The sequence below is a fragment of the Pseudozyma hubeiensis genome (assembly GCF_000403515.1).
Source record: "Pseudozyma hubeiensis SY62 DNA, scaffold: PHS51, whole genome shotgun sequence".
NCBI lineage: Eukaryota > Fungi > Basidiomycota > Ustilaginomycetes > Ustilaginales > Ustilaginaceae > Pseudozyma > Pseudozyma hubeiensis.
This window is the reverse complement of record NW_012133833.1, coordinates 1-23,746: the sequence shown is the minus strand read 5'-3', so window position 1 is coordinate 23,746 and position 23,746 is coordinate 1. Positions and strand designations below refer to the sequence as shown.

The following is a 23,746-nucleotide window of genomic DNA, read 5'->3' as shown; positions in this document are numbered from 1 at the left end:
AAGAGAAGGAAAGGTGATGGACTGCACGACAAGCCATGAGAGCATTAGGATGCGGAAAAAGAGAGACGGGATTTTTGTGGAAGCGGGGGTGTCGACGCAAGAATGTTCTACTGCGGACAACTTGTGGAGAGTGAGGCTTTAGTAGACGCCTCCGTAAGCATCTTCAGGATCGGCAAACGAGCTAGCGGTGGAGACGGGTCTCTGACCTGCAGAGAGTCCACCTGCGCCGTGGGGTACGAGGTTCCTGACCGACAATTGCTGCTGGTCGCTGTACTGCTGCTGCTGTTGCTGCTGCTGCTGCTGCTGCTGTTGCTGCTGCTGCTGCTGCTGCTGCTGCTGTTGCGGGTAGTGGTGGGGAGCAGGGTTGTCAAAGGGGCTGCGAGGAGCAGCGTGCTGCGAGCCGTCACTCGTGCGGTGGGCACCAGCGACGTCACCGGACAGAGCGTACGTCTGCTGAACGTTGGGAATGTCCGGAGTGCCAGATCGGCCTTCCGAGGTGCCCGGTCGGCCCGCAGTGTCGTATCGGGCGCCAGCATCGTGCTGCGGGCTGGCCGAACGGTTGAGCGACGACTGGTGGGCAAGACCGGCAGCGAGGGCCTCGGCAGCGTTGATCGATGCATGACGTTGGTCGGCAGAGTCACCGCCGGACGAGACGGATCCAGAACCGGCAGTGTGACGGGGTACGACAGAGCCGGGAGTGAAGCCAGAGCCGCCGTGCGATCGGTCGAGATGGGCGTACGGGTTGGCGACATTGTGAGGCTGCTGCTGACCACGGCCTACACCGGCGATCGAGTACGGGTCGCCACCAAAGGCTGCAAGAGGGGGCAGTTGGGGAGCGGGCGAGATAGAGCGTTGGGTCTGACCGAATCCGGGTTCCTCGAGGTACTGCTGATCAGCGTGGTGGTTAGCGAAGGCGGCAACGGGTGGAGCGTGGAAATCCGAGTGAGGAGGCATGGGGACCATCTGGTTGGAGAAGTCGCCATCCCTGTAGTATCCGCCGACCTGAGGCTGGTTCTGCTGGACGCCGGCGGCGTGCTTGGCAAACATGGTCGGGGGACGGGGACCACCGTTCTCGTTGTGAGCAGCCATGGCGGTCATGGCACCAGCAGCACCGGCGCTGATGCCAGACTCGTACTGAGGGCCAACGTTGTTGTACTGCTGGTAGTGCTCCGACATTTCGGGGGACATGCCGCCTGCACCTCCGTGACCCTCGTCCGACTCGTAATGGTCGGGGATCATGGCAGAGTGGCGTTGGAAAGCATCCCTGTCGAATGGGTTGCCCTCGTAGGGGTCATCCTGCTTCCTGTACTTCTTGAAGAGGAAGCCGATGAGACCGGAAAGTACAACGACACCAACAAGGGCACCGGCAACAATGCCGATGATAGGACCAGCGGACGAAGAGGTTGACTTGGGTGTGGTTGAAGCGGCAGCAGCGGCAACACTTTGTGTTGGGGTAGCGGTGACGACAGCTGTGGCAGTGATGGGCACGATCGAGGTGCGCGACTGTGTTCGGATCGAGAAAAGCAGGAGAAGGGAACCAACGTTAGTCACACGAACATGTATACGAGAGAAAGGTTAGAAAGAAGAGAGAAGAGAGGTGAGTGTGGAGGGGTCGGTTCTTGGAGAGTCGCTTGTCGGTGAATTCGATGTCTTTCTTGCGGGTGATGTGATGTTGATGACGCATGTCGGGCGCGAAAGGAGGACGAGAAGATGCGGATGAGGCTAAAGCTGGAAAGTGGAACTAAAAACAGGACAAAGACCATCTAAGGCCATGTAAAATCTCTGCGACGAAGCGCATTGGGGAGCGAGGTGGACAAGTGTAAGGAGGCAACAAGGGAGCTAAATGATGACATGGATGTGGGGGCCAACAAATAGAAGAAACCAACCGATGAGTTCTGATTGTCGTCGTCGCTGCGCGTAGAAGAGTCGTCCGAATGATTTCGATCCGATGCGGCTGCTGTCTGTGGCTGTGTATTCAGTATAGGGGAAGATGTGGGGACACTAACCGAAGATGAGGAGCTCGAAGTGGAAGTGGAGCGGGTGCTAGAAGACGAGGAGGTGGTGGATGAGGATGAGGAAGTGGATGTGGAGCGGGTGCTTGAGCTCGATGTGGTTTCGTCACCAAGAGAGCCGAGGAAGCCTGTGAGCGAATCGATAAGGCCGCCTGGTGTGGAAGAAGATGTGGCGGTGGGGCTGTAAAGGTTTCGAGTGGGTGTAGCAGTAGTGGATGTTGCGGTGTCGATTGTTCGTGTTTGCGAGTCAGCGTTGCCGTTGCCATTGCCGCGGCCTCTAGTGGAAGTGGCGGTGGCAGTATCTGAGTTCGCGTTGGCGCCGGCGTTGCCGAAACCGCCGTTGCCCATGGGTGGAGCGTTGGCGCCTGCTCCAGGGCCGATGCCGTTTGCACCATCGGCCTGACGAGCTAGAAGGGGAGGCGCTTCGTCAACGTGCTGATCAACAAAGGCTCGAACGGCGTGAGCGAGTTCGGAACCATCATCGTTGATGCGACGCTTATGACGACGCATGCGAGGAGCATTCTGGTTGATGGCAGACATGTTGGATGACGAGTCAAAGGGGCGAGTGCACTCAAAGTTGCTTGATGGCGATGACGAGCAATGTAGGGTAGCAGTGGAGTGTTGAAAAAGAATGTAGAACTGGCCGAGAGACTGTGATGCTGACTGGTTGAAGTGTCGGAAGACGAGGTAAGCGATGGATCGAGATCAACGTGCCAGCCGTGGATGTCGAAGGGGAGAGGATGGGATGGACGGCAAGGTGGGACTAGATGGAAGTTGGAGATGGTGGAGAAGCAAAGGATGCGTTTGGAATGGTGAGGAGGGCGACGAGGGCGAAAGACAGAGGGGAGAGGGACAGACAGACAGACAGGCAGGCAGGCAGGCAGAGGAGCGCCAAAGGACTCGAATACTGGGGTACCGTATTGGCGAAATTGTCTTTTGAGGCAGCAGATGGCGGCGGCACTCGTCTGTCTAAGCCATGCTCTCGCTGAAAAGGCACACTTTTGGCTCCTCGAACACGGCTCTCCCAAACACGCACGCATCCCACACAGACAGAAAAGTGACAGTGCCAAGGTGGGCGAGGCGAACCGACAAAATGATCGACACAGAGCAGCCGAGGCTCTCTCGTTTCTGTGGTCGCCCGGCCCCCTCTTCCCTCTGCCTCGTCGAACCAAGCCTGCGCTGAAAGGACCGCAAACAGGGTAGAAAGACGCAGTGGCGAGGAAGGGGGCTCGCGACGCATTCCAGGACAACACGCACGTCTTGCCCTCTCTTGTCGCAAAGCAGCCGAACCAAGCGCACATCGAACTGACAAGACAGATCGGACACTCCGTTCGTGGCGGGATCGCTGTTGGTCTCAGGAGGAAAATGTGCGTGTGCGCGAGCATGTGTGGGTATGCGCTGTCAATTCCTGGCCTCGCGTTCAAGCACCTGCCGAGACACACACCTTGTCGCTCGCACCACACTGCTGCCGTGCCCGAGACGCGTTTGATGCGCGCTCTTGGATTCGAGAAACTGGCGTGGGACGGAGTTGGAATTGGCCAAAAGAAAGCTCTCCTCTCACACCGCTCCTGTTCCGCTGCTTGCTGCACATGCTTCGGCGCGGGTCCGAGGTCATGGCATGAGAACTTGCTCTCCGCTCGGCTTGCTCAGACCTTCGCTCTCAGATGCAAAGTCGGTGTTGTTTTTTTAGGGGTTCGTGAGGTCGTCCCTCGATTTCATGCTCGCCTTGGTCAAAGCCCGGCTCTAGTCGTGTGACGCCAGAAGGCCTGGCGATTCGAGTATAGGTGCCTCGCTACCTCGCGGCGTCGAAGTGGGCAGCCTTGTGCCGTCGAAGCATCGTCTGCAACTCGTCGATCGTCCTTTGACGGCAGATTGTTAGGCTTGGCGTCTTATGACAGCGACGCAGAGTTGTAACAGCCATTGATCGACGACGTACAGCTCGAACGCGCCGCATCCCTTGCCGGTCCACGTTCATGTCGGCATCATCCACTTGCGAGCTTCTGTGCGACGTCATTGCGGAGGATACGGTTGTACCGCATTCCAGAGGTGGTGCTCAATACGCCCCTTGCTTTGGCTTGGCTTTCGTCGTGTGGCCCTGGAGGGGAACAACGTCACCTGCGGACCCCTTCTTGATCGCCGCGTCTTACAGGGGTCTTTCCTGCCAGCACATCGGCTTTCCTCCCTCCTTGCGACTGACGTTAGCGCATGATCGCGACCTCGTCAGATCTCGCTTCTCGACACACCTTACCCCTGCACCATTGGCTCGGGAACACCAAGTCGCCGTTGAAGCATGACGTTATCCCATTCAAAGCGGATTTGCTGTGCAACATTAGAGTCTACCCGCGCTGTATCGTCGAGCTGCGGTCTCATTCGAAGGAAGCGTCGAGCAGGCGGAGATCGGCGAACAGCAGAAAGCCAGCAGTGGCGGTCCAGTGTCCGCTTCATGTCGGGAACATTCTTCGCAGAATGCGCTTAACCAACAACGCGAGGCTGACCAACACCAAGCGAAATCGAATAGTTTCTAGCAAAGAGACAACAAGGCTAGGGGAAAAAAAACGAACCAAAACAATGGCACGTTTATTCGTACCAGATGCCAATTTTGGTTATCGATGTTGGAACTGGCAGATCAAACAACGTTTAAATTATTTTGAGCCTCTCGACCTTGGTCCATCGTCTCACACGAACACTCACTCTGGACCAATCAACACCCCGAGAGACTCGATCGAGGACAAACAGAGCGGAAGGCATTGAAAGTACACATTGAACAACAGCAGGGTGACACCACCGATAAAACAGCGATCCAGCACAGTCGAGCATCACTTGTTGTGCCAGAACAAGTTTCGCAAGCTGTCCCACTTCTCCGCGCTGTGGTAGAGATCTATGAACGCCAAAACGCAGCAATGGAAGGTGTCAGCCATCTCGTCTCTCACATGCTATCTCGTGCATCCATCGCAAGGTCGTTGTCGTACTTACAGTCCATACTGTTGACCATACCGCTCTGGATGGTCTCCCTTCTGTACTGGTGGAGGTACATGACCACACCCCAGGTGATGGTAGCGTAGGCGGCGAACCAGCTCTTGTCTGTAGGCTTTGGCTTGCCGACCGGATAGTCCTTGGGTGTTTCGGCTCTCGGCAAGAACGAGGCAATAATCCTCGACGACGTGTACAGCACGATCTACATCGTACATATGAACGATCTTGTCAGCACGACCCTTATCAAACTCCCTCGCAGGATCTTTGCCACACTACTTACCTGTTCATTCACCGGTGTCCTCTCACCGAAAACGTAGTATCCTCCGATCAAGCCGGCGACCAGACTGTGCCATTTGGGTACCGGTCCTTTTCCACCAGTAGCCTCGAAAAGCCGACGCATCGCAATGGTCAAGAACTTGTACAGGGGCGTAAAAGTGCCCAAGTTCAAAGCGTGCTGTTTCGTAGCTCGTAGGATGAACGTAAGCTTCTCGCGTGGCGTGCCTCGTCCAAAGAGGAACGTCATGACGAGTGCATGAGGGAAACGAATCTTGGCTCCGTAGACCACGCCATTTCGGAAACCCTGCACTCGCAAAGAAAGAGGAGCATAGAGGAGATCAGCATGCTACAACGGCGTCAAGAAAGCTATTGAAGCTGAGGCAGCAAGTTTAGTCTCACCTTGAGGATGGTGAAGAGGTCATGGTACGCTGGGTTGAGCGCAACCTGCGTAAGGCTCTTCTGAAGATCGGACATGCTGGGACGGTTCTTCTATGGTTGCTGCTAAGTTGCTTATCTATTAGAACGAAGTGAGTCCGACAGGCTTTGCGGGACGAACTCGAGGAGTCGAGTGGTATCTATTTACCTCAGCACGCAGAGATGATCGAGATGAGGTGGTTTAAATGAAGTTTTGCCGCCGGCGCTGCACCTGCAAGTCTACTATGGACGCCGAGGAGGATCGAACCTTGAAGGGGGTTGATAAAGGGGGTAGCTCGGAATGCTCGGATGCTGCCTTGCCGATGCTTGCACTTGATCGTGTCTCGAACCGAGCCTTACAAGCGTGCTGAAAAGAATGTTTGAGGTATTGACCTTCGAGGTGATTGCTCTGTGATGATATGAGACTCGAAGGAAGACGCGGTGGAGCAGACACCATCCGCTTCAGATAGCTCGATGCACAACTCCGGCTACCAATATAGTGAAATTCTGCCGGACCGCTCTCTCTGTCTCCACACTTTTTAGGCGCAACATTCTCCACGCCCGGACTCGCATCAGCACCGATTTCAAAAATTTCATCGTGAAAAGACCCGACGCGGGGCGGGGATTCTGCCCTCCTCAGACTGCGAAAATCCACTTAATTGGCATTGACTTCCTTTTTTTCCGCACGACAAAACCACAGACAGCGCGAAATTTAGCGCGAGAAACGACTCTGCTTCCTCCCGCTCATCCCTCTGACGGCTCTTCTCTACTTCTTGCTCACTCCATACAATGCACACCATAAGCTATACACCAGAGAGTTTGTTCGAATGAATCGTATTCTGAAAAGACGTGGAACAAAACATGGCAAAAAAACACGACACGCAACGTGCGCCATCTACTCTTGATCAAAAGCGAGGCTCGTATGCGTCGACGAAAAAACAACCGGCACAGCCAGCTTTCCATCGTGGGCGAGGCAGAAAAGAGAAGACACATGATGAGAACGAAGACAAAGAAGCAGCCGAAGCCAAGGTATGAAAGAATCGAAAGAGGACAAAAGAGCGAGGCAGAAGAAACCATTACAGCATAGCAAAGGGAACATCGGAAAGGAGGAAGACCGGTTCTGTTTGTTCAACGAGAGTGGTTGCCGTGGTCAATCATCTCGTTGTAGCCGACCACATCTTCCTCGTTGAGACTCGAGCCAGCCACAGACATGTGAGCACCGGGCGTGTACAATGATCTGGAGCTCGGCGCCCTCGCGTCGGTCATGGCAGAGTTGGCAGCGGCACGCAGCGAAGCATAGTGCTTCATCGCCTCGTCTGGCGATGCAAAGTTGGAAGGAGGCGCCATACCCGTCTGGGCCGAAACGCCGAGCTGGCGAGACTGTCCGTAGTGGTGGTGGTCGATGTAGGCATCCTGGTTGTCGTGCATCGGAGGAGCTGGTCCATCGAACATGTCGTGACCGTCGCTCGACTCTCGTCCAGACTGAACCATGCTCAAGGCCGGGTAGGCGAGCATCGAGTTGCGGGCGTTGGCATCGAGGCTCTGACGCATGCGGTCGACGTCGCCGGCACCCAGAGGGCGAGGTCCGTCGTTCTGGGTGGGGCTCATGAGCACCTCGTCGTCCTCATCCGTCTCGGCGTACACGAGACCGTCCGAGAAGCGCGCCGAGCGACGAGTGTCCTGGCTGGTGCGGTAGCGAGCGTCAAGGTGAGGAACGGCGGGTGCATCCGGGTCGTAGTACGAGTCGACGAGCTGCGAACGACGAGCGTTCCCTGCGCGCGGAAGCTGTGACGACGATCGACCGGGGACGTCGGTCGAGTTGGCGTAGCTGATGCGCGAAACACGGTCACCGCGCGTGGTGTCGGCGAAAGAGATGCGCGAGGTGCGGTTGCCCTCTTCGTACATGGACAGTCCTCGCGGCATAGCTTCGCGCATCTCGTCCTCGGTGGCGTACTGAGGCGTGATGTCTTCCATCTGTCGGGGCACGCGGGCGCCAGCGCCGCGGCCGGCAAAGTTTCCATCCAGGTCGCGCGAGGGACGCGACATGTACGAGGCGGGACGAGTGCCGGGGATGGGACCGGCAGAACCGTCACCACCGGCGGTCCAGTCGACCGAGATCCTGCTCATGCGCTTGTCCATGTGTTCGGCCCAGTCGACGGTCTTGTTGAAGCGCTTGATGTGGAGACGACGGATGCCGAGACCGAGGACGACGGCGAAGACGACGAGGGGGCAGACGATGGCAGCGGTCTTACCAGCGGGGGTGAGGTGGCCATTCTCGAGGAAAGCGGTCTTGACCGAGTTGGAGAGCTTGCCGAAGAACGACTCTGCCTTGGAAGCACCCTGGTTGGGGACGTCGTAGTTGGCGGTGAAGGTGGGACCCATAGGGTTGGACGAGTCCCAAGGCTCGTTTCCGGAAGGGACAATGTTGAACGAGACGGGGACGGACGAGTTGTGTCCGAGGTCTCGACCCCACCATCGAGGGTCGAGCTTGGTCTCGTACATCTGCTGAGACTTGGGGATGCCCTGGAAGACGTGGATGGGGAGGTACTGGTTGGGCATGGAAGGGGAGTAGACGTAGATGTCGATTTTGGATACGGTGTTGTCGAGACACGACTGGTCCCAGCGGATGTCGGTGACGTTGGTGACTTGAACCTCTTGTCCGCTGGCGGGGGCGACGTAGAGACCACCAGCAAGACATTTGGCCGAGTTGTCGATGGTGGAGGCGGACTGGCGCTTGATGACGCGCTGCGTCTTTGGGGTGTGCACGTTGCGCTGCTTGAGCTGGTGCTGGTGGTGCTGCTGCATGTGGCTGCGAGTGTCGAGCGTCATGATGGGCAGCTAGGTCGGATCGAGAGAGGGCAAACTAGGCCGATGATGACGATGGCGAGCAGATGGTCAGATAGAGTAAAGAATGTGTTCAAAGGAGCCGACCGGGGCTGATGTCGATAGATGAGCGAGGCCGATGGAGAAAGTGGGAAGGGGTGGATCGAGACACGAACGTGCGAGGAGGGGAGCGGGGAGGTGGATGAGGTGGTGAAGGGGCCCAAGGGGTGAGGTGAGATGAGATGAGATGGTGGGAGTGAGCGAGTTGGTGGATTCGAGTCGTGTCCAGAGGATCGTCGCGGTGCAGCCAGCTGCTACTGTGCCGAAGCTCCTCAAAGTTTACGAGCGACGACGAGAACGGGGAGGAAGGGGGCGGCGAGCACCACGAGCGACGAGCGGGCCAAAACCTTGAACCAACGCTCGCCTCGCACGAGGCGGGGCAAACAGGGCAGCGCAGGTCGACAGATCGACAGTCGCTGTTGACACGCAGATCACACGGCTCGAGAATGACCAGGCACACGAGCACTCCTTTGTTGCGAGGCAGGACAAGCCTCGCGACATTTGACTGGGCCAGAGGCTGACCAAGGGCGGTTCGGCAGCCGATAAAGTCGAGGGGAATCAAAGGAACACGAAGAAAAGGGGGGCCAGCCTAAAACATACACAGAGACAGTCACGCACAGCACAGCACACGAGCGCAGGTCGGCAGAGTGGCTTGGACCCAAGAATGTCGTGATTGGTGGGGCACTCGAGCAGTGTCTGCGCAGAAAAGTTCGGCCAGCATGGCCGAGGGACAGCGGCAGATTCCACAGCAGCAGCACCCTGACAGTGTGTCAAAAATTGATCGACACAACACAGCTCGCCAAGGATTGCGCTCGAAAATGCACGAGGCAGATTTCCCAGCGCAGTGCAGCGATTTTGACCCGAACGATGTTGAGTGCGTTCGGCGTGGGAACAGTCACGGCACGCGTCTCGTCTGCTTTCACCTCAAATACAGTGTTTGTGAAATGGTTTGATTGCAGCCAAAAGTTCACACCTGCACGAGTCTGTTGGTGGAATTCCGCCTGCGCCCGCCTTGCACGGTTGCAAAGACGATGGCATTGTGCCGACATGGACAGCAGAAAAAGGAAAGAGCTGCTAAGCTGCTGACGAACTGGTGGATCTGAGTCTCGTAGTCGACAGTCGCAATCCAGGGAGACAGTTGCAACAAGCAACGACGGCAGCTATCGTCCCCACAGACCTGTCTCTTCGTCGCAGCAAGACTACTTTCCATCTACTGCATAGAACACTTACTCGACATGGTGCCAGGCAGCGCAAGACATCATATCAAGGCCTTGCTGCATCACGGCAACGTATCAGTGCATCGGCTGCTTTCTGCTTGCAGTTTGCAGGTTGCAGATATTGGAAGTTGTTTCCTTTCGTTCGGTTCTGCTTGCCGAAGCGATATTATAAAAGTGTTAGAGTGTTGGACTCACTGCCGTGCGACAAGACTGAGTGGTGACAGAAGATCGGGAATCGGTCAATGATGATTTTTTTGGCTCGACGACCCTGGATGAGAATTTTAAGAACTTTGGCAGAGGCGGGCGGTGGAAAATTGCATCAACTGCAGGCAGCACAATCGCACAAACTCCTTGGCTGTCCAAGGTCACTTGCCATCATCTGCTCAACCACCTCTTCCTTGCCGTTCCTACAAGGTCATCCATATCAACATGGCCAAGAAGGGAAAGAAGACCAGCGCAGCTGCGGCACAGTCTACAGAAGCAGCGCCTGCTGCGGTGGCTCCACCAGCAAACTTTGACTCGGAGCTCGACGCTTTCTTCAAGGCTGCACCACCAGCTCCCGCTCCCGCCAAACCCACGGCCGCACCGACTGCGGCGCCCGATTCTGCCTCTGCTGCCGGACCTTCCAATCCAAAGAAGCGCAAAGCAGCGCAACAACAAGTGCCCGAAGAGCCCGAGGTCGAAGAGGATGATATTCAAGACGCTGTTGAGGATGACGATGACGATGATGATGATGACGACGACGACGACGACGACGACGTAGAGATGGAAGAAGGCGACGGAGATCTGTCCAGCATTGACGAAGACCTCGATGATGAAGGCTCCCTCCTCTACAGCCAGAGCGAATACGAAGGCTCTGCCGACGAAGACGACCAAGACGATGAAGCAGATGAGCCATTTGTCCCACCTCAGCACGAGTCAGTCATCAAATCTCAGACTGCCGAGCCGCCAAAGAATCCCAAAAAGACCTTCAAGGAAGAGCACGAGCCATCAGAGACACGCGATCAGCGCACTCTTTTCATCGGCAACCTTCCCATCGAAGCCGCTCAGTCGCGCTCCTTGCAACGCAAGCTCATCTCCCTCCTCGAATCGTTCTCGCCGTATCCCATGATCACAAAAGCGCATGGCTTGCGCTTCCGCTCCGTAGCATTCTCCGTACCCACCGTTCCCCTCGACGAAGCTGGTGCTGACGACGACGACGCCGGCAAGAAGAAGAAAAGCAAGAAGGGCAAGACCAAGGAGCGCAGCCAAAACTACCGTGAGGCCGTCGCAGCGGTCGAAGGCGGAGAGAATGCACAGGCTCCCTTGACAGCACAGCAGAAGCGCAAGATCGCCTTTATCAACAAGGACTTCAACGAAAAGGCAAAGACCGCCTCTGCCTACGTCACCATCGCCCACCCAAAAGCGGTCCTCGACCACCTCTACGACATCGCCCCTCCCAAATCCAAATCCAAGAGCGCCGCCAAAACACCGACGCAACTCATCCAAATCGACCCACGACTCACGGGCGCCGTTCTTGCCGCTTTGATCGCCTCGTTTGCCGACGGACAAGACTTTGAAGGACGTCATCTTCGTGTCGACTTGGTAAAGTCAGTGTCGCCCAGCGAAGTGCTCCCCTCCGGTCTCGAAAAGGTCAAGACGTTCGATGGCACCCTCACCGGCTCTAGCAGCTCCAACGCCGATCTCAAGAGTACATTGTTTGTCGGCGGTCTCGATTTCGAGATGGACGAAGAAGAAGTTCGTGCATTTTTCGAAGCTTTGCTCGTCGAGGAGCTCGGACCGGCAGGCGATGCCGTCACCATCCCTATCACCGGTCTCGACGGCCAGCCAGCACCGAAGGAGCTGCTCGACTCCTTGTCGAGCGAGTTCCCCTTCATCCTGCCGGAGAAGCGAAAGGCGCCAGAGACCGTGACACGCAACGCCGAATACGTGCGATCCGTGCGACTCATCCGCGACGCAGCCACACAGATGGGCAAAGGGTTCGGCTACGTCCGTTTCGTCTCGCAGCAGTGCGTCGACGAAGTCATGGCCATCTACAACGCCGAGCAGGCCTTCCTCGAATCCATCAAGGGCGTCAAGGGAAGTCTCGGCGCCTCGGCTGCCATCGCTGCCGGTGGTAAAGAGTTCAAGCGTCGACTCAAGCTCAAAGGACGTCCCATCCGCGTTTCGTACTGCAAGACTCAGACCAAGACGTCTGCGCCTGTCAACCGAAAGAACCGATCCGCTGCTCAGAACGACGCTGCTGAGCAGGAGCCGACTACACCGCAGCGCAAGGCGCCTCGCTACGAGCGATCCAGCGGCGCACCTACACCCAACGGCACTTCGCCCCACGTCATCGGCAAGCGTCAACGCGTAGCTCCCGGCGCGACCAAGATTGTACCGGGCAGCCCTACCGCTTCGCGATCCGCCAACCCGGCAGACATTGCCAAGAAGGCCGAGCTGTACGCAACGCTGTCCAAGGAGCAGCGCAAGCAGATGAAGAAGGACGATGCCGATAGGGTGGGTCGTCGAATGGCGAAGAAGAACAAGAAGTTCGGTGGAGCTGCGGCGGCTGGCGGCAAGGTGGACAAGAGCCTGGCTGCCGAGGGGGCAAAAGCGAAGAGCAAGGAGAGGGTCAAGTTGAAGCAGCCAGCTGGTGGGGCGGGAGGCGCGAACGGAGCTAAACGCTTCAAGAGCGGTCCTCCAGGGCAGAGTGGCGGTGGGGCTAGGAGAGGTCCTCCCAAGGGCAAGTGAACGTCCATGCCCGCCATGCCCACATTGTCATTCCCGGTAATAACATCACGAGCAAGTGGGCTTCATTTTCTCATTCCCGGTCCCACGTGTCTGTGTTGTTTGACGTGTGCATTTGTCTCAAAAGTCATCATTGCGTCCTCAAACGAAGAAGTCGAGCTCGTTGGCGATCTCAACGTTGCAAGTGCCCAATTGTCATTGTTCTTATCCCCTTCGAAGCTGCATTGAGATGCTTTTGCATTGCGATAAAGATTGCGTGTAAATGTGATTAAAGGATCCTCGTCTTTCCCACTTGTTACCACTCCCAACTTCTAGTCTACGACTTTTGCGCCTGCTCTTCGAATTGTTTCTGGAGCGCCTGACTGATCTTACTCTTTGCCCTGATCTTCTTGCCGTAGAAGAACAAAATGAATGGCACTACACCCAAAACCGCCCCCAAGAACGCCGAAAGCGTGCTGGCCCACTGATAGCCCAATCCATAGTACATTTTTTCGACAAACAGGGGGAACATGAAGCCAAAGATGTTCCTGGCAAAGCTCTGAGCTGCTAGGGCTGAGCTGGCGTACGAAAGGTACGAATCGGCGAGGTAGTTAAAAACCGACGTGTATATATGGTAGATGGATGTCATGAGAACGACGACGCCGACGATGGGACCTGCGATGTTGGTGTGAGGGAAGCTCGTCCAGGCGTAGATAAAGCAGCCGACCGGAAAAAAGATGGCGCTGACGCAGGCGAGATAAAGTCTGGCTTCCGGCCCACGTGTGGGCGAATAGCGTCGGTAAAGAAACTCCTGCAGTGGGTTCATCATGTTCCCGATGAGGGCTGCGCCACAGATCGCCAGGAAGACCAGCCCAGTCTCTCCCGGTGTGAAGTCATGCTGCGCCGTGATCAACCCGATCGAGCTAAGCAGCATGTACATGAAACCCCACGTGAACGAGATCCACAGCGAAAACGCCGTGACAATGGGTTCCTTGACCAAAAACACCAACGGTCGTGTCAACGAGTTCTTGATCAGCACGCTGACCGACGCGCGTTCCAGTTCCGCTCTCGCCTTGTACCTCTGATCTCCGGTCGTCTTGCGCAACTTGCTCGCTCTTCTCGTCAACAGAATGCTGCCCCTTGTCTCCTTCAAAAACACCAGCAGCAAGATCAAAATAAAGCCCGTGTAGATCGCCTGGATGTACTGGATCCACCTCCACTGCAATCGTGGATTTTGCTCGACCCATCCGGCCCAGACGGGTCCGAATCCAGTACCGAAGATGGCAGCGGTGGCGAAGAAGGCCATGGGAGTCCCTCGTTCTTTGCTGTTCCAGATGTCGGAGATGGTTCCACCGACCATGGTGCTACCGGTGCTACCGAAGGCGCCTTGGAGGAAGCGGAGGATGATGACGGTGGCGGTGTTGTTGGCAAACCCCAGACCGATGAAGAGGACCGTGTAGCAGAGATGACAGACGAGGTACATGGGGTTTCTGCCGAACACTTCGGATAGCGGTGCGAGGACCAGCGGAGGTAGCGCGAATCCGAGGGGATAGATGGCGATACCCAACAGACTGAGCTCGTGATTCGTGATGCCCAGATCGCGCTCCATGGATGGAATGCCCGGAACATACGCCGACGCCGTAGCTGCCACCTCGGCCGTGAACAGAACCCCGAGAAGCGTGATGCACCATTTGCGAGTCTTGGTAAAGTTGAACGGATTCTCGGGATCGTCCGGTGGGAAGTCGACCCAGATCACATCGTCCTTGGCCTCCTCTCTGAGCATCTCCGGATCCGCCTGTGGGACCTTTTCGAGATCTCTCGAAGCATCGTCGTGCGCCGCGTGTTCAGAAGTGGCAGAGTGGAGCTGTGCAGGTGGGAGAGGTTTTGAAGTAGCGTCCGCGTTGACGATGGTGCTGCGTGAGACGGGAGAGGTGTGGTGGGAAGAGAGCGAATCGGTACGCGTGCTTCGGGAGGACGAAGCTTCTCCTCGAGTCATGATGGTGTTGGGAGTGCTTGTTCCTTCTGCGATGGATTCAGAGTGCGGGTGGTGGACGTCGATGGCATGTAACATGATCGCATGGGGTTGTCTGTCGAGCGATCCGCTTCGTGCGTATTATGGTAGGAAACCGATCAGCGTCGTCGTACAATCATGCGTGAATGGTCGAAGGGAAAGAGTGCTTGCCGAAAATTTGGACCGAGATCCAAGTCCTTCTTGTATTGCCGGACACTATATGGCAGTAGCAGTGTTACACCAAAAAAAGAATGCCCGTTCTGGGCGTCTCTGGGTAATCCTAACTCATTCCGGCCAAATGACCGGAGGGAGAGAGAGAGAGCAACAGTCATGCATTTTTGCCGAAAGGGAAAAAGGCGGCGTAATTTCGGACTCGTCGTACAAACGGCTGCAGGAAAAGGCAAAACCAAACCACACCACATCACGATTGATTGGCGGGAGCTCACGGATTTGCACCACCACGGACTTGCACGCCACACTTCTGCCGCCGGCGCTTGCGAGCACTATTACGCAGATGCGATCGCAAATATCCATCCCAAGCCACAACAGAGGTACCCAATCATACATGCATGCTCGGATTGCGCAACCTGCAGAACGGCTGTCATCGGAAGATTTCTCCGATGCCGAACGCCAAATCACCTGGCAGGTCGAACAACGCACGTTCGGATGATAGGGTCGTTTCGGGGTTGGTCTCTGACTCACATCTCAGTCAGAGGTCAGACGTGACGGACTGGTTCTGGCTGTGCTCACCGCGGAGGAAGATTCGGCGTGTCCGAGCATGACTCGTGCTGACTCCCCGGGCAGGCGTGCAAAGACATGCGAGAGAGCCACGAGTCCGGGCCGCGTTGGATGCCGAATACACCGGACGGGTCAATCCTATGTCATACACAGGAACAAATACACAAAATGGATTATATACACAATGTAGGGTATCAAGAGCATGGTCGGGGGTTTAGCTCAGTTGGTAGAGCGTTCGCTTAGCATCTCGAGGTGTCTAACTTGCGAAAGGTCGCGTGTTCGACTCATGCAGTCTCCATTCTCCTCATTCTTTTTTTATCTGCTTTTTGCTCGACTTGTCCTCTGCCTCCTGGCTGCATCCACATCAGCGACACACGAGCAATGTACACGCTGTCAGACAATGTCAGAGCTCACACCATGACTTTGAGGCAAGAAATGCTCCCGTATTGTCTCCGCTACGACCGTCGTACAGGATGCAACTTGTTAGCCCTCTGTTCGAACGCATCGATCATCTGAGCGCTCATCTGTTCAAACACGTTGCCCGCCACCGCACCATACACGGGATTCCTAAACGCATACACCAACCCGAATTCGACCAACGTCTTTGCTCCTCCATCAATCGGATGGAAAGTCCATTTCGTCTCGAGGTACGAAAACACCGGGTTGGGTTGCACTGCCTCTGCCACTACACTGCTGCTACTTTTCCCGCCTTGCGCAGGCGAGACGAGGGTGACTTGAGAAGTGTAGGTTTCGGAGAACCTTCCGAATCCGACGGTGAGATCTGCGAGGACTGCTGAATTTGTCGACTGCTGCTGCTGGGATGATGTTGGAGGAGCGGGTCCGAGAACGCGCGAATCTTGACAGTATGGTACAAAGTGCTTATACGCATCGACGTCAGCCACCACCTCGAAAAGCGTATTCGCAGGGTGCGATAGGATCTTGGACGTCTCGTACACCGTCCTACCCTGTGCGTCTCGGTACGATCGACTTTCTCCTCCCTTCCCGCCAGCTTTCGGTGATGCTGCGGAAGATAGAGCGCCGGATGCCAGCTTGCCTAGATCGGGAAGGCTGAAGAAGCTTCGCTGTTGACCTGCGGGTGTAGCGGTGGCAGTGTGACGCGGAATGTGCGTCGAAGCAGGTCTTGAGGAAGCGGAAAACGGTTGCTGGTGATTCGAAGGCCACGGTCGTGCTGCACCTGCCACACTCTCGCCATGAACACTGGCACCTAGGGAGGCTTCGTCCTTCCATCCAGCCAGCTTACGAATACCGTACACGTCCACTGCTCCGAACACGCTCTGATCCTCGATAGCAGCGCACACCGCTTTGGCTACGGTGTCGATGTGCAAGGGTGGCGTAGTGAGAAGCCGTGCGATCGACTGAGATGGACTGTTGGCGGTGGCGCTGCCTAATTTGGCGATCAACTGCGCTGGGGTCGGGATGGGAAGAGGCAGCGGTGGAGATCGATGGAGTGCCGCTGATGCTTCGAGGATTGCGGCGGGTAGTGTCGAGGCTGGTCGAGTGTGCGGATGGTACATCAATCCTGGTCGTAGAAACACCGGCCGCACAAGCCCTTGCAACGCACTCGATTGCGCCTCTTCCCCGGTGTAAGCAGACCCCGAGTCAGCCGCACTCTCGTCCCGAAGCTCGGCTTCCAAGCCTGCACCGTCGGAATCACTCATAATGTGGGCTTCCTGTTGCAACGTGCTGCGAGGTCGAGGAGCGTGATGGTGAGCAGCGAGGCGTGCGATGGCCGATTCTGCTTGACGCTTTGTGCGAATGTATCTGGCATCGACGACCGGTCGGAAGAGGTCTTCGGCCGAAATGTAGATGAACGGTGCGGGCTCCTGATTTGATGACGAGCTGGATGTTTCTACGGCCTGCATGGAACGATGTCGCAAGGAGGACAGGAAGGTATGTGCGACGGCGATGGCGCTGTCCCTATTCATGTGCTCGTAGCTAAACTTGGACGGACTGCGTTGCGACGAAGCCTGTCCACCTGGGTACTTTGCATCGTGCAGCGGATTTGTGTCTGAGTTCGATCCACCAAGATTCCATCCCCAGCCCTTGGCGACTCCGGCGATGGCATTGCGAATAGGCGAGGCTGACGACGTTTTCGACTTGTAGTCGGACTCGAGAAGGATGCCGACGGTGTGTACTGCAGCGGTGGCGCGATCTGCTAGATGCGAGTACGAAGAAGGATCCAAAGCGTCTGCAGCATGCCATTCGATGTTGGGACTCGACGACCACGCCGGGCGATGTCCTGCAGGTGTGTGGTAGGGAGTTCCCGATGGCGAAATGGAGAGGACGCGCCAGCCTTTGGCGAGGGCAGCTTTGGAGATGGCGCTGCCGAGGAAGCCAGCACCTCCCACGACGAGGAGAGTGTGCTGTTGCATTCTTTGAGGAAGCAACGACGCTTGTCTTATCGATTAAGGGAAGCAAGAAGAAGGCGGCGAGAAGAAGCAAAGTGACACAGAGCATCACAAGCAACCTCGACCAATGTGGAGAGCGAAAAGCAGCACGTATCAGCATTATGTAAAATCTTGCCTCATCAGTGTTAGGTTCACAGGGTCTGCACCCTTAGCCAAGCCGACAAGTGAGAGGTTGAATATCGCTGATGAAGTGCCTGGTTCGCCAAATGGACCCTGCAGCAGTGACGCGCGCTGTCGGACAGACAGACGTTGCGCCGATTCGAAACGAGCAAAGGCGCCTGCAGTTGGCCATCGACAGCGCCGCCGCTGACAATGCCATGTGCATGCACTCCCAGTCCATTTGTCGCTGTCTTCTGTATACACCTGTTGCTCGCACATTTCCCCTAACCTTCCTAGGTCGAGGTCGAGGTCGAGTCGAAGCAAACACCAGCGATTGTGGGCCACCATCGTTGATGACCAAGTAAGGCGGAAAGGGTTCGAGGTCGAAAGCATTGCGCGAGAGTATGCATATGTCAGAATGTTGAGATCCGCGCCGACTTGTCGAGGCACGTCAGCTGTCACTTCGAATGCCGCTGCCGCCTCATTGCCGCGACACGAGCGTCATTCGTTGGTGTCTCGTAGCTCCACGACCGCCTGTTTCCGACTCGGTGTACCGTACAACCCGCAAGCGAGGCCCATCCCGACTTTTGTGCGTTGTCTGACTTTGGTTGTGCTTTCCTTGTCCTCGTGTTCGCTCCCACTCCATCTTTCTCCTCGACGCTTCGACGACTTTAGCCGAGGTTTCTCCCAAGAATCACCTCTCTCTAACTGACACCGCCTTTGTGCTCATCGCATAAACAATCGCTCATTCGCTTGACCTTGCTCCGACTTTTGCTTGTCTCGCTCACGGCCACTTTCCACCCTCCCTTTTTGGCCTCGACTCGGCGATCAACAGAGCGGCTCCTATTCCGACGACCACCTAGATCGTGGTGTGGGCTATCTTTCTCTTTCCTTTCTCTGCTATCATCTACCCTTCCACACACCAAGAGCGAGTCAGCGATGCCTCCCTCTGCTACGACCTCTTCCAAACCATCCTCCTCGCCATCGCCTCCAATAGCAGCTTCTTCGCAGTCGGCTCCCCTACGCTCTTCTCCCGATCCACCTTTCTACCACTCACACAGCTCGACGCCTCGCACCTCCGTCTCGCAACCTAGAAACGGCAAGGCTCGTTCATCCTCCAAACAGCGCTACCTCGACGCCGAGGAACAGGACACCACCTCCACCGACGACTTTTACGACGACGACGAGGACGAGGACGACGATCAAGACCAAGGTGCAACAAGGCCTTTCTTGTCCCAACGCAACAGTGCTTCTTCTAGCGTGCGCAAGAGCTGGCCGAATTCGCGTCCAGCCAACAAGAGATCCAACTCGATCAAATTGCAGCGTTCCAATTCGCACAGGATGACCGATCAGTACAAAGACGACGAGACGGCTGCCAAGTCCAACGCTGCCGATGGCAGTCCTTCTGCCAGCCTATCCCAGAGGAATGGCGACGGTCACAACGGTGAAGGCTCGCGTGGACCGGGCGATGTTACGTTCGACGACATCTTCGACCCTACAAAGACGCTGCGCGAGAACAAGTCGATGATGATCTCGGCCGAGCTCGACCGTATGGGTATGGGCAGGTACCAGATCTGCATCTGGTTCCTCTGCGGATGCGGCTACTTCATCGACCTGCTGTGGGCACAAGCGCTCGGGTTGATCGTCACCCAAGTCGCCTACGAGTTTGCCGACGAGATCAACGGCCAGACCGGTCCGCTCCAAACCGCCTTTTCGACGGGTCTCACTGTCGGAGCGTTCTTCTTCGGTTTCGCCGTCGATGTCGTCGGCCGGAAATGGAGCTTCTACCTCACCACCCTGATCGCTTCCATCTTTGGCATCGCCAGCGGAGGCGCACGGAGCTTCGACACCCTCTGCGTTCTCTCCGCCTTCATCGGCTTCGGGATCGGTGGAAACATTCCGATCGACGCTACGATCACCTTGGAGTTCTTGCCGACCAACAGGAGGTTTTTGGTAGCCGCATTGTCGCTGTTCCAACCGCTCGGTGTGATGGTGTGCTCCGGAATCTCGTACGGTCTGATTCCCAAGTATGCCTGCGGATCGGCTGATGGGTGCACCCGAGCTAACAACATGGGTTGGCGATACACGTTGTATACGCTCGGCTGCATCACCTGGGTCATCTTTGTCGCGCGTTTCTTCATCTTTAAATTCCGCGAATCGCCCCAGTACCTTCTGGCTCGTGGAAAAGATGCACAGGCGCTCAAGATCATCCGTCAGATCCTCGAAACGAACAGGAGCAAGGTGGAACCGCTGTTCACACAAGCGGATTTCCACGAAGCAGCTAGACGAATCGCCGAACACGAAGGTCGAGAGTACAATGCCGAGGAGGAGGAAGAGAGGGAAGGGTTGCACGCGGGTGGGACAAAGACCTCTCGTCTTCAGAGTGCCAAGAAGTCGGCCAAGGAGATGGTGGCGTTGTTCTTGAACGCAAAGACGCTCTTCCAGAACCGCACCATGGCTCGCGTAACGATCATCATCTGGATCACCTTCATCGCCGACTTCTGGGGCTTCACACTCGGAGGCTTCTACCTACCGCAGATCCTCCGCGCCAAAGGAGCAAAACAAGACACGTCGATCGCCACGACCTATCGAAACTACATCCTGATCTACTTCCCGGGAATCTTCGCCGTAGCGCTGGGTGCTGCGATGATCGAAGCTCCCAAAGTAGGACGGCAGTGGGCGATGGTAGTCTCCTCAGCGTTGATGGCGATATCGTTTTTCCTGTTCACCTTGACGTCGACGCAGGCGGGCAGTGTAGGGTTGAACCTGCTGGAGTACTTTTTCCAGAGCCTGTTCAATTCGATCCTGTACGCGTTTGTTCCGGAGATCTACCCGTCGCAGGTTAGGGGCACGGCGAGCGGGTTGGCCTCGACCTTGGGCAGGATCGCCGGGATCGTGGCTCCGTTGGCAGCCGATCCGTTGTTTAGGGACCAGACCGAGGTGCAGGCGAGACACGTGCTGTATTTGGCGGGAGGTGTGACGCTGTTGTGTCCCGTGGCGTTGGCGTTCTTGCCGTACGACACGAGGGGGATGCGCGTGTATTGAGGAGGAGAGGAGGGGGAGGGGAGAATGGCAGGTGGTTGCAATACGAAAGCTTTCCTTTTCTCGCAAGGATGAACGGGGACTGCGAGGTGTGATTATCAGATACGGATCGACAGAACGAGGTGAGGATGCAAAGATCGGTTCTGCATAAGAATGTCTGCGTCGAGCAGAAATCAGGTACACATGGTTTACCTTGACAGCGACGGGTGTGAGCGTCCAAGCACACGGCTCGCTTTGTTGCGTGTTCGGCACATTCAGGTACAAGTGTTGTCCAGATCGAGTCCGATCACTTCGATGTAAGAGAGGCCGTCAAGATTGAAGAACCAAGGGTGGGAACCGGTTCGATAGCCACCGCAAGCGCTTTCGAGTCGCCATGTCGCCGGGTGAGACACTTTGAGTGTCCAAGGGGGGCTGTAGATAGGCCTTGTTGCCGAACAGCAGCGCCATCTACCGGGTTGACATTTTGGCTCTCGCACAAGTGACCCAAGCTGATCATGCTGCTCTTGCACGTTCACTGTCGCTGTAACACAGCACGACAAGGTCCCGACAACGTTGGTGACGATCCACGCGAGGGCTGTTGGTCGACCCGACATGCAATTTAAACAAGGAAATAATGTTGGACCGGAACAAACTAACCCTGATTTTCCCCCAAAAGTTCAATCCTATCGAGATCAATCAGAAAAGAGCCAAGCTTTTCTCTCGCCGCAAGGTCGCATTTCGAGCCCGTCTCCGCTCTTCTCTTGCTTGGCATAGAAGTCGGACAAAGCAAAGACGGTCGCAGTGTGAGAGCGAGGTTGAGTGAAGAAGCCCGGCAATCGAACACAGGAGCAACAATAACGAACGGCGAGTTTGTACAGGTAGGTCGGAAGTGGGAGGTGGTGGCTCGCTTTTCGCAAATGGTTCGAGGAGAGACAGTGTCTGGCGCAACTACGCTTTCTTGTCGATCCGATTCGATTCGCTCGTTCCTTCTAGCTCAACGCGAAAGAATGTATATGAGAGTGACCCGCAGAGCGGCGTAAATGCCGATGCCTGGTCTTTGCTCCAACACGTGGGTGGGATGCCTAACTCGGTTGACGGCTTTGACGGCGAGAGATGACAAGGTGGAACGGTGGATTGGCTGCGTCTTTGCGTGGTTGACACGAACGTCAGTGAACTGTTCCTGATCAGGCCAAGAACGAGCAAGAGGAGCCGATCTAAAAAGGTCAAGTGTGCCCAAAGGCAACGAGGCTGGGCTGAAAGCAGAGGAGAAGCGAAGGGAGTGGGCGCAAGCACTTGCCGAGAGTCGGATCTGACCTTCCACACAACCCAACTGCGCCAGCAAAGGTCTGCCGATTTCGAGAGCACGCGCCCGGGACAGCCCTTGCTCGGGGCTCAATCGCGCCCTTTTGCGAGCAGACGACAGCGTGGTGGATTTTCATGCAAACCTTGTTCGGCTCAAACAGCCAACTTGCAGTGGGCAGTGCAGTAGCAGTGAACGTCTGTAAGTTGTCGCGGCGCTTTTGGCGATTCTCGCAGTGCAACAGCCGGAAAGAGGATTTTGCCGCGGACCAAATGAGACATTCGACCCTGAGACCAAAGATGAGACTACAGCATGGCAAAAACACACAGACGAGAGGCTGTCAATCGACTCTTTCGTTTCATGCATCTGGTGGGAGTTGAATCCGCGCGTCCCTGACAGCGACCATGAGCTCAGGTACAGAAGTAGTGTGTTGCAAGTACTCTTCTTGGGCAGTGTGACTGCTGATTCGCCCTTTTTTGCAATTCGGCACAGTGAGGCTGGCTGGCGGGCGGGCGGGTTGCTGCAGCGTGCCGCTTTCTCGCCTTTCTGTTGCTTGCCTCGCCAAATTTCGGCAGCCGCTGCTCCCGTCGAAATACCGAAAAGCAAATTCGAAAATAGTAGATTGGTTACAGACAGGCTGTACCACAATTCGCGAGTGTGTCCCTGCGTAGGCCAAGTCTGGATGCAATCATCTCAAGTCAAGAGATTCGGACTGAAAAAAATATTCCAGCTCAGCTTGCCAACGAAACCTTTTTGCGGAATTCATGCTGACCTTGCGTTCCGCCCTCCCGCCCTCCGTCCCGTGCTCGCCCCCCCTTTTTTGTGTGGTTTGCCAGCTGGCTCCCCCCGCTCGACCATTAAGTCACAAGTCATACAATTCGAGAGTGTCCTGAAGAGGTTCAAACTTCATAAAGATCTGGAAGGCTAGACGAAAAGCGTTGGCACGAGGAGCGATCTCGAGAGGAGATGGGAGATTCGGAGCAGCAACGACAGAGAGTGACACGGACACTCCGATACAGTTGAAACCAAAGCATCGGAACCGGACTGCAACTCAAGTGCGCTCTGGTGCCTGATTGACACGGTCAGAATCTCAGCTCGCTCGAGACACGCGCCATTCCAATAATATTTTTGCGCGGGTGAGGTGCCGTTCTGAACTGCGTTGGCAGAGAGGCAGTGACCGTGCGTGCGTGTTGCGTGTTCCTGCGCTTGTCATGCTGCTCCAGCTCCGACGAGCGACAAGAGGGCAAACACTACACTGAGCACATGTGTCGGTATCCGTGTCGGTGTCCATTGTTCTGCTTGCTCTTGGCCTTGAAAGCTCGTCGCTTTTTCGTCGCTGGAAATAGGCGTGTGTTCCTGGCGCCTGCCGCTTTGTCTCGAACCGAGCTGCTGTCTGTGCATGCTCCCGATACGCACGACCAAACGTCCACTCTGAATCGTGCTCTCTGTCCGTCCGCACGACGGGTCCCGCATTCGCTTGTGGGCTCCATGCAGCCCCCCCGTTCGGGCTGGGACTGGACTCAGATCTCACTTTTCTGCCATGCGCGTGCGCACCCACACACTCCCAGTCCCACCCAAACAAAGTTGTCAGCTCGCCTGCCTCGTCCGCAGTTCCGTCTGAGCCGCTGGACCTCCTTCCCCCCTTCCCCCTTCCCCCTTCCCCC

General features: G+C 56.3%; 8 protein-coding genes and 1 non-coding gene across 9 annotated transcripts; 4 read left to right on the top strand and 5 right to left on the bottom strand.

The window, feature by feature from the left end:
• Positions 1 to 138: 138 nt before the first annotated feature.
• PHSY_005430 (expressed protein) lies at positions 139 to 2,552 on the bottom strand (the record flags this gene model as incomplete). The annotated part of the gene is made up of 2 exons (XM_012336039.1): positions 139 to 1,503; positions 1,887 to 2,552. The coding sequence occupies 2 exons, from the start codon at positions 2,550 to 2,552 to the stop codon at positions 139 to 141; spliced, it is 2,031 nt and encodes a 676-aa protein (XP_012191429.1).
• Positions 2,553 to 3,804: 1,252 nt separating this feature from the next.
• On the bottom strand, positions 3,805 to 5,735 carry PHSY_005429 (potential peroxisomal protein Pmp4; the record flags this gene model as incomplete). Its single annotated transcript, XM_012336038.1, has 5 exons — positions 3,805 to 4,012; positions 4,261 to 4,483; positions 4,986 to 5,187; positions 5,266 to 5,565; positions 5,661 to 5,735. The coding sequence occupies 5 exons, from the start codon at positions 5,733 to 5,735 to the stop codon at positions 3,805 to 3,807; spliced, it is 1,008 nt and encodes a 335-aa protein (XP_012191428.1).
• Positions 5,736 to 6,803: 1,068 nt separating this feature from the next.
• Positions 6,804 to 8,504, bottom strand: PHSY_005428 (hypothetical protein; the record flags this gene model as incomplete). Its single annotated transcript, XM_012336037.1, has 1 exon — positions 6,804 to 8,504. One exon carries the CDS (start codon positions 8,502 to 8,504, stop codon positions 6,804 to 6,806), a length of 1,701 nt encoding a protein of 566 aa, XP_012191427.1.
• Positions 8,505 to 10,204: 1,700 nt separating this feature from the next.
• PHSY_005427 (hypothetical protein) lies at positions 10,205 to 12,508 on the top strand (the record flags this gene model as incomplete). Its single annotated transcript, XM_012336036.1, has 1 exon — positions 10,205 to 12,508. One exon carries the CDS (start codon positions 10,205 to 10,207, stop codon positions 12,506 to 12,508), a length of 2,304 nt encoding a protein of 767 aa, XP_012191426.1.
• A 313-nt stretch (positions 12,509 to 12,821) lies between these two features.
• Positions 12,822 to 14,555, bottom strand: PHSY_005426 (multidrug transporter; the record flags this gene model as incomplete). Its single annotated transcript, XM_012336035.1, has 1 exon — positions 12,822 to 14,555. One exon carries the CDS (start codon positions 14,553 to 14,555, stop codon positions 12,822 to 12,824), a length of 1,734 nt encoding a protein of 577 aa, XP_012191425.1.
• Positions 14,556 to 15,441: 886 nt separating this feature from the next.
• Positions 15,442 to 15,531, top strand: PHSY_007642. Its single transcript has one exon. It is a non-coding gene; the product is annotated as a tRNA-Ala (tRNA).
• A 157-nt stretch (positions 15,532 to 15,688) lies between these two features.
• On the bottom strand, positions 15,689 to 17,626 carry PHSY_005425 (hypothetical protein; the record flags this gene model as incomplete). Its single annotated transcript, XM_012336034.1, has 1 exon — positions 15,689 to 17,626. One exon carries the CDS (start codon positions 17,624 to 17,626, stop codon positions 15,689 to 15,691), a length of 1,938 nt encoding a protein of 645 aa, XP_012191424.1.
• Positions 17,627 to 17,868: 242 nt separating this feature from the next.
• Positions 17,869 to 18,126, top strand: PHSY_005424 (hypothetical protein; the record flags this gene model as incomplete). The annotated part of the gene is made up of 1 exon (XM_012336033.1): positions 17,869 to 18,126. The coding sequence occupies one exon, from the start codon at positions 17,869 to 17,871 to the stop codon at positions 18,124 to 18,126; it is 258 nt and encodes an 85-aa protein (XP_012191423.1).
• Positions 18,127 to 18,700: 574 nt separating this feature from the next.
• Positions 18,701 to 20,806, top strand: PHSY_005423 (membrane transporter; the record flags this gene model as incomplete). Its single annotated transcript, XM_012336032.1, has 1 exon — positions 18,701 to 20,806. One exon carries the CDS (start codon positions 18,701 to 18,703, stop codon positions 20,804 to 20,806), a length of 2,106 nt encoding a protein of 701 aa, XP_012191422.1.
• Between the last annotated feature and the right edge of the window lie 2,940 nt (positions 20,807 to 23,746).